Consider the following 10,047-nt stretch of genomic DNA (forward strand, 5'->3'; position numbering starts at 1 on the left):
ATTGACGTTTGTTCTAGATTCTAAACAATTTACTTCAAAATTTTCCAACCAAAAATATATACAGTTGACGAATTCACTTTCATCAATCAAAGCGGATAAAATGATAAACATGTCCTTTTAATCTTAATTTAGACAAATTTCATGATGATGTTACACATATCCTTAATATTACTTCTAAAAGGAATACCAAATATTCATCAAACTTTCCTTTAGAGTCACAATTTTATTTTCTTGTAAATTTGGGTCTTTCACCAGAATTGAGAGACAAAACACGAAAACGACATACGAGACTTAATCAAAACTATGCCCTAATTTTTTTCCATGAACTTCCTTGGTACATCCTCTTAACGTGTGAACTTTATCGGTGCAAAAGTTACGAAATTTACAACCATTTGTCTCTGCTGTCTTGATCAGATATTTTTGCACTTTTATACAAATGAAACTGGTTTTGTATAATTTTCCTAGATTAGGCAATTCATAAGCGCACGCGCGCGCACACACACACACACACACAAACACACATACATATATATAAACACACACATATATATATATAAATTATATAAATATATATATATATATATATATATATATATATATATATATATATATGTGTGTGCATGTGCCCATATACATATAATTTTATATAAGTATATATATACACACACATATATATATATATATATATATATATATATATATATATATATATATATATATATATATGTATGTGTATATATATACATACACATACATACATACTCTATATGTATGTATATATATACATACAGAGTATGTATATATATACATATATATATATATATATATATATATATATGAAATGTGTATAAGTATAGATATCCATATTTATGCGTTTCTATATGAACATATAAATACATACATACATATACATATACGTATATACATGCATACAGATATATGTATTCATTCATACATGCATACATGCATAATTAACGCATTTTCCCAATCTTTCAAAGGTGATCGTTGTATTCTACGCCGCCATCATCGTCATCCTACTCGGCACGAACATGCGTCGCCCGACTTCCTCAACTCGCCACCGAAGATCCCGTCGCTCCAGATCCAGATCCAAGTCCCGACCTGGCCACCAGGTGGTCCTCGACCCTCGTGACGGCTCAGTCTCGACGCAGCAGACGCCCAAGAAGAAGAGAGACTCCTCAGTGCCTCCACTCCCAGGGGCTCACAATGTCTAAGTCTGCCCTAGACGCCTCCAACGATAAAGGCATATTTGGGAAGTAGAGGCTTTTGTTTCAACTGTGTTCGGGGTTTATTTACTGGACGGGGCTACATGAATCCTTTGAGGACACCTTCGCTCCGAAATTCATCTTTGGGAGCTTAGAAATGGCAAAAGAACCCCTCGAGGACACATTCTCTCCGAAATTCGTCTCGGACAAGCTTATTATTGGTGCAAAATTAAAGACACTGTTTCTGCTGTGTTCTGGTTTTTATATAATGAACAGGGTCATTAGGAATCCTTTGCGGACCATTTCGCTAAGAAATTTGTCTTGGACCAGCTTAGGAACCTTGCAGAAGTAGACACACTGCTTTTGCTGTGTTTCGTTTTTATTTAGTGGACAGAGTCAATAGGATTCCTTTGAGGACCATTTCACTCCGAAATTCGTCTCGGACCACCTTAGAACAGGCAACAGGAATCCCTTGAGGACAATTTCGATCCTAAATTCGTCTTGGACCAGCTTAGGAGTGTTGCAAAAGTAGAGACACTGTTTCTGCAGTGTTCGGGTTTCTTATTTATTAGAAAGGGACAACAGGAATCCTTTGAGGGCTATTTTGCTCCAAAATTAATTTCGAACCAGCTTCGGAATGTTTGGTCTTTTATTTAATGAAGGGGGCCGCTAGGAATTCTTTGAGGACCTTTTTGCTACAAAATTCGTTTCGGACCAGCTTAGAACTGATGGTGAAGTAGTGACTGTTTATTTTAGCTGTGTTCCGGTTTTAATCACTGGACGGGGGTACCACGAATCCTTTGAGTACCCATTCACTTCCAGAATTCGTCTCTAATCAGTTTGAAACTACTGATAAAAAATTTTCCTACTCACCTAGTCAGTCAATACAACCAGGAAATAATTCTGGCTATTTCCTTCTATGCCATCTGAAATACCATTCACAAAATAAAAAAGAAAAAACTCAAAGCGATTAAAATATGTTTGCATATCCATTGTACTTATATGTACATAACATATCCCGGAATAGTTTCTATGTATATACAATACATATTTTTCTTACTCTAACAAGAATTCCCCATCTGAAATGAGTCTATAAGTTTACAAGCAACTCTGTACTTCTATAATGCCAAAGTCTGTACCATATATCTCTATCGACGCGATTGGAGTAACTTACAAGCGGATTCATTATTTTTCCAGATCTGATGAAGACTAGCAGTCATATACAGTTATTACCAAATAATGATTATACACTACACCATCTATACACAAGAAAACAATATGTATATAGATATATGCTCCATGCCTAAGGCCATAAATGACAACTGGTACTTAACTTTATTGTATAGACTAGAGGACACCCTCAGTAGGGCTCCTATTAATTAACCAACGGTCACAGTTAAACTGTTGTCGCCATACAGCAAAGAAAGCATTCTGTCTCCCTTAATGCTGACACTACTAAATTTGTGGAAATCGCCCCCACGATGGAAAGATAAGTTTACTCATTTCCGAAAGTCATGATACTTTTCGAAAGGTTGATGCAATCACTGTACAAAATCGAAAGTTCATATATATAAACAAAACACCACTAAACAACATAATTGTCAAAATAAATTGTCAATCATCTAATGCTTTTTTTTATCAACATCTAATTTCACTGAGAAAATACCTTCATAGCACTGGCAAATTACATGAAATCCAAAATCACAACTAAGAAAACATTCCTTCCTTACAACCCAAAAACAATAACACCCTTACAACCCCTAATCTAACTAGCAAATTCCTAGCCCTACCAGAGCGCCTTTCTAGAAAACCCTCAAATTTTAAATATCCTCTGAAAATATACCACTTGATAATGCTACTGCTGTGGACGTCCCACAGCAGGTGGGTAGGTGTCTTTTATGTAACCCATCACTAGTCCCTCTGGGATGACTTTGACATATCTCTAGCAATAGGAAGTTTTATGTGGAGACTGTTTAGTTCTGTGGATGGTGCAGTGTTTGAATCCCGTGATGTAGAGGTTGGCTCTTTTATAAATGTGTGTGGAGTCTTTGAAAAATCTTCAATTTGCGATTTCATGAGGGTTATTTCTTGTCTTTAGATTTTTTTTTCTAACTGAATTACTTTGCTCCTATAAGATAGATAACATTTTTAATAATAGGTTATGTCACCAAGTAATTCACTCTCGTTGGGCACAGGTGAGAATATCACAGATGGAAATTGATTGAAGAGACAATATATTTCACTTTATGAATGTAACAATTTTTTTTTCTCGTTTTGCATTGCAATCCAAAATAACGCATTTAAAATAAATGTACAATCATCTGCGCTCAAACTAAAATCAGTAATGTTAATTACAATTATTTCCTTCATATATTTGGGCGTTTGCATTAACTATGAATCCATAAACAAAGTATGCATCGGTTTTCTTATATTCATTCGCACACTCCACTCCTAAATGTGTCATTTTATTATATTAATAAGAAATTAGCCACGTCTGTGTAAGATTATTAAAAACCTATCTACCTTCTGTTTTGAGGAAAATCAGGATAGAGCAATGGAAAAAAAGTTAAATGCATTTGCAATGGCCATTATAATTGCTACAACCATATAAAATCATATACAACTGTTACATAGTTGTTTGTGAGCAGTGAACGTTAATTAATTTAAGAATAAACACCAAATGAGTATTTAAAAGGGAGGAATCCAGTTCTGATTGATTGACTGATTGATTTGAAGTTTTATGGCTGAATCGTGTCAGGGAAGATGTAGAGTACAGCTGGAGTAGGGAATACCTGACACATCCTTTCTGCGAGACGAGTAACCAAGCAGATAAGCGTAAGGAGAGATGTCATCAGTCGCACAGGAACTCTCAGCTCAGTAATGGTGTGACCAGGTGCACTTCCTCAAGACGAGGTGTGCAAGGAACTCCTGTGTCCAACTGTACATGCCAGGGAATTTTAGGTGGTGCTGTACAGCCAGTGACTTCCCAAGTCTCACTCAGGTTTTTAGGGACTGCCATTGTGAGGTAAAAGGAGTTAGGAAAGTGTTTAAAAGAGCTACCTTTCTTACCCAGGTTTTACATGGGTGGAGAAAGGATGGCACGAAAGCACACTCTTGGGTCACGTTCGGCCTCTTTGGAAATCTGCGCACGTGCAATGGCCTATCCATTTCCGCTGCTGCTCATTGGTCACTTGTAAATGAACCTTCAAATAAATAAGTCGAGCTTAAACTTTTCATTCACTAACGAGAATGGAAATTGAAAATGACAGGAATATGGAACAAATTGAATATTAACCACGGCTCCAAAATGGACACCGTCTCCAAAACAGAATACAGCTCCAGAATGGACCCTGGCTCCAAAATGGATTCGGGCTCCTAAATGGACTGAAGTAAATATTCTGGTGAAATTCCAAACTCAATATCATATATTTATTGAATGTGATATAATTTCAAAGGACCAAATTTGGAAGAATACACACTAAACATATTCTGGTTTCTATGGATATATTAAAGTAGTCTAAAAAAGGTGAATATTAAACAAGAGTGATTTGATTTTGGTGTTTAAGAAATCAGAAAACATTAATTTCCAAAAATATCCAAAGTAAAAATGAGAAAAGAGAACCGACTCGAACGATGAGTCAGGAGATTTACTGTATTGACAATTAACAATATGAATAATTATGAATAATATACACGAGAATTATGTGTTATATAACGCCCAGTGTTAGTCCTATACTCTTACATAGATAACGATAGATATTAGGATGTTTTCTAACTGGTGAGGATAGAAGTTCTGTATTCAAGATTACTCTGTTATGTCAGGGTGATACTCTGATTGTAGCATTTATGTATGTCAATACTGTATAGCACTACTTTGTCAATAAAATGTAAATGAAAACATTCTTTTATTCTGTTGGCCTTGATCTTAACAAATCATGGTTTTTTTTCGAAAGAATACAATACTTATAAAACCATGAAATACAATATTTATAAAACCATGAAATACAATATTTATAAAACCATGAAACTATAAAAGGGGAGAGAGAGAGAGAGAGAGAGAGAGAGAGAGAGAGAGAGAGAGAGAGAGAGAGAGAGAGAGAGTGAGAGAGAGAGAGAGATTTTAGTGTTTATAAGTGCATCAGATAAGTAGATCAGATATTTTTGGAGGTGGTTACTGGAATAATGAAAATGGAAGGAGGAAAGGAATACATTAAGGAGATTAGTTGATAGATGGATGAAAGTGGTATTAGAAATGAAGGACACGTATCCAGGGAGTGGGTCAGTGTGGGGAAAATGTAGACACTATCGAATGGCTGGTGTGAAAGTTTTCTGCAGAGAGATTGATTGATTGATTTGAGATTGTCTGGCATCGTGACATCTAATGTCATTGACGCCGACATCATTTATTATAAATAAAGAATAAAAGAATATTCAATTAAAACCATAAAAGCAAAGATGTCATTTTAAAAGTTAAATAGCTTTCAGAAGACCTGCTTCTGAAGTAAAGCTAAAAACACTGCTAGCATGGTAAGACACGTCATGTCCAAGAATCTTGGCAAGGATGAACCTGCCATTCTTATCTCGAACCTCAGATAGATATCTATTTTCGACTCAGCACTTAAAGTGCGATTGTGGCAGCTACTGATGTCCGAATCCATGACATTATGCTTATCAGCAAAAAGGTGTGGTGTGTGTATGCATGGGTGTATGCTTGCAATCATAGGGTGACTGACACATGCTGGCCCATTTTTCTGGTGCGTACATACGACCAGGAACTGTCCTTCTAGCAAACACAGTTACCAGACCTTGATGGGTGGCAGGAATGAGCACTGGTGACGTCAGAAACATAAACGCCACAGGCATAGAACTGGCAAGAAACGTTCTTACCAGATCTAGCTTAGTCCCATGGTATCTTTACTCATTCACGGTAAAAGACTGGCGGGTAAAGTAGGAATCCTTTGTCTATCCACAGGTACATAACTCAGTCGAGCTTTGGGTTCAGAAGTAAGACTGTTCCAGTCCAGTATAGTCCAATAACATTGACATGGTGAGCAGCAAGACTAAAATTAGAATAAAAGACAACAGCATCGAAACATAAAAGCTATGATATAGAAGAACTGCAAGTGAACTCAAGAAACGATTTCACATGAACTGGAAGATGGCTATGAATCAGACAGAAATTAAAGTACACGAAAATGGACCCCGACGCCTTTTACATTTCTCTATAAATGAAGTAACCCTTTATAACTATGCAATTTACAATTTATGTGGAAATCCAAAAATCAATGGCCAGATGCCATACTATACACAAGTTACTCCTTGAATTATTGCCAGCTAATGTCGTCGTTCATTGCCCGAATATTCTAACACTCGAACGGGGCAGAGAGAGTTGTTTGTCCGTCGCTTTCACAGTACTGACGTCATTTGTCCTCATTGCCTCTCCTCGTTGTTCTAGTAACACTGTTTCTCCAACGGGCACTGGCTGATCATATAAACACACGCGTGCAGATTGCCCAGAGCTTTTGTTCTGAACGGGGGCTCTTACACCAGCGGTTATAGCCCCAAATTCCCTCTCGTGTGGACATACCCTTAGATACGAATAGATCTGACTCGCAATGCGAAAAAAAATCAATAACAAATGCCATTATTTTGATAATAAAATGTCCCATTTCGCATTCTTTTGTTTGGGAGTTTTAGCCCCACTCAAGCCCTGTGAATTATGAAGGGGGAGGGGGATTGGTGGAGCCTAAAGTCTACCTGCTGAATCCTCAGCCGCCATTACTGGGATCTCCTTGGTTTTAGCTTGGGTGGAGAGGGGCTTCGGCACTGACATAATATATATTGGAACATTGTCCTTACTTTTGCCTCTATTACTTATGAGTGACCTTTCGACCTCTAAACAACAACTGACATCCAATTAATAAATATAATGGCTCAATTAATATGAACGTAAAAACTATCTATATTTTCATAGGAAACTTTAAAAAGAAAATACATTCGGTTTTGAAATTTAAATTTCCCATTACTAGCTGAAATAGTTTTCGAATTTTCAATTAAAACGACTCTGAAGAGCTGTACGAGACTCAATTGGCTCATTCCATCTACATTCAGAGATTCAACCTAACTTTTTACGTTCAACAATATATTTTTTTTACTTCGATTTCTGCATAGTATTGTAAGGTAACAACAATATAGATAAGCGCATAAACTGTAGGTATCTCAATAGATTCCTCTTATCAACATCGTTATCGTTAGTGATTATTATCATTATTATTATTATTATTATTATTATTATTATTATTATTATTATTATTATTATTATTATTATTATTATTATTATTATTATTATTATTACTATTATTATTACTATTATTATTATTATCATTCAAAATCCTTTAAACTGGAAAAAGACTGAAAGGACATGGAGTTGAAAATCATTGCTTTACAGAAAGAGTAAATAACAAGATCTATAACTGGTACTCGATAGAGCGCATACCTTCGCCTATACCATGCAGTGTATCACAAGATAGGCAAATGAATTATGCAAATCAGATGAAAATTGACCACGATACAGCAAAAAGACGTTTTTGACGTTTCCGTGAACTTGGCCTTGACTTTAGACCCAATCACTCCGAAAATCAAGTCAAATCGTCCTTGGATCACGGCTAATCATCCCACCAAATTTCATGAGACTCGGTTGAATAGTTTTTGAGTTATGCGAATCACAAACACACAGACAAACATACAAACTAATCCACGCGGATCAAAACAAAACCTTCGTAACGAAGTTGGCGAAGGTAAAAATGATAGAAAATAGGTACACTTTATGCAGGTAACTTCAAAGAATTTTTTATCGTTCCTATCAGTAATAATATAACAAGTTTTCATTATTTTTTTTCTATCAAACAAGGAAAATTTCCTTTTACACGAGGCCCATTATATTTTTCTAGTGCACAGCATGTATTCGGCATTCCTTAACTTGTGAATAATCAGAATAAAATGGGATTCTTGAATTTACCAAATCCATATAAACGACTTCCTCGCTATAACACTCAAGTTTGGACGTCGTGAGATCATGGTATGGCAATGAAACAATCTCCAATAGTTTTGTAGATTTAAGAACAAAGCCCTCAGAAAGATACTGGGAGTCAAATGGCAGGACAGGATTAGAAATGAAACTGTAAGAGAGATTACTTGAGTGCCATATATAGATGAGATCATGGCAAGGGGTAGATGGATATGATTTGGGCATGCTCCTCCCATTCCTCAAGAAAGATTAGCTCACCAAACGTCTATCTGGGCTCCACAAGGAACTAAAAGAGTTAGAAGACCCAGGCTGAGGACTAGGAAGTGCGAAGTAGGATATGATGAATGGAGAAGTATTGAATTAAAAGCTCAAGATAGAGACGACTGGTGAAATCCAAACGAGGCCCTTTGCGTCAATAGGCGTAGGGGGGAGATGATGATGATGATGATGATGAACAAAATCTTGAATGCGAGAATATCTGGGAAACTTATTTGAATGATAATTTGAGATTCGGTTCTCATTAAGACACGAATCTCCTAATAACATCCATGAATATTTTATTTCGATACTAAAACGTCCTTTCCATCTATAACGAGCAGTATGTCGAAATATTTTTTTTTTCTGTCTCCCGGCCTTCCGCAGTCTTGGGTTTGCTTCGCTTCGCTTGAGGGTAAACTCAAGCACGCTTCTTTTCTTGTCATATCCTGGTTTTTTAAAGAGCTGTGCTTGACACATTAATCTCAGAGCTAAACTTGGAGAGTGGATTACCAGGAAAATGTCTTTCCTTCGGCTCAACTTTTTTTTTTTTCATGGCTTGCTTTTGTTTCATTCAGAATATAAAACTAATAATGCTGTCCTCATCTGGTTCATGAGCCAATTCTTGAAGGCATAATTTTTTTATCCACCGTGACACCTCGTTCTGCTCACACACACAAAACTTTATAATTAATATTTTGTGATTTTGAGATTCTAGGATTTTGGTAATAAGTTTATATCCCAAATCTTACTCCTTTTTCTGGAGTAGCTACATTTCATGTTTTAAGTTTCTGTTGGCAACATTGGATCAAATCATTATGATTATGTTTTTATGTTGAACGGGCTGACATACTGTAAGTCTCTATTCGTGGTTTACATATGACAGATCTATTTTAACGTTTCTACTGATATCAAAATACTTTATATCAATTATTAATTACTTCTCATGTCATTTATTTATTTCCTTATTTCCATTCCTCCCTCGGTTATTTTTCCCTGTTGGAGGCCTTGGGCTTATAGGATCCTGCCTTCCCAACTATGGCTGTAGCTTAGCAAATAATAATAATAATAATAATAATAATAATAATAATAATAATAATAATAATAATAATAATAATAATAGGATTGTAGCTTAGCTAGTAGTAGTAGTAGTAGTAGTAGTAGTAGTAGTAGTAGTAGTAGTAGTAGTAGTAGTAGTAGTAATAATAATAATATTTCGTCAAAAAAAAAAAAAAAATCGAAAAGGGGACCTAAATTATCAGACCTGCGATATTACGGCTCTAAGTCCGATCTTCTATTTTCTTTACGACAGTATCTCTAATGAAGTGAAGTCTAGGTGATTCCTTCATTGCAGCCATTACCTGGCCCTCCCTTGTCCTAGCTTGGGTGGAGAGGAGTCTTGGGCGCAGATCATATGATACATGTTCAGTCTCTAGGACATTATTCTGCTTGCTAGGACAGTATCACAGTCCCTTGAGTCAGCAATTCATGAGCGGCCTTTAAACCTTTAATAGAAAAATCATATTCTTGAACTACAGAAAA

The 10,047-nt window shown here is 36.0% G+C and overlaps 1 protein-coding gene across 1 annotated transcript in view; it reads left to right on the plus strand.

The window, feature by feature from the left end:
- LOC137624237 (uncharacterized) overlaps positions 1-5,111 on the plus strand; it is a 97,604-nt gene extending 92,493 nt beyond the window's left edge. The window contains exon 4 of the mRNA XM_068354746.1: positions 999-5,111. Coding sequence (XP_068210847.1) covers positions 999-1,232 — 234 coding nt within the window. The 3' untranslated portion in view covers positions 1,233-5,111. The remainder of the gene's footprint in view (positions 1-998) is intronic.
- The last annotated feature ends 4,936 nt before the right edge of the window (positions 5,112-10,047 follow it).

Source organism: Palaemon carinicauda, chromosome 31 (assembly GCF_036898095.1).
Source record: "Palaemon carinicauda isolate YSFRI2023 chromosome 31, ASM3689809v2, whole genome shotgun sequence".
NCBI lineage: Eukaryota > Metazoa > Arthropoda > Malacostraca > Decapoda > Palaemonidae > Palaemon > Palaemon carinicauda.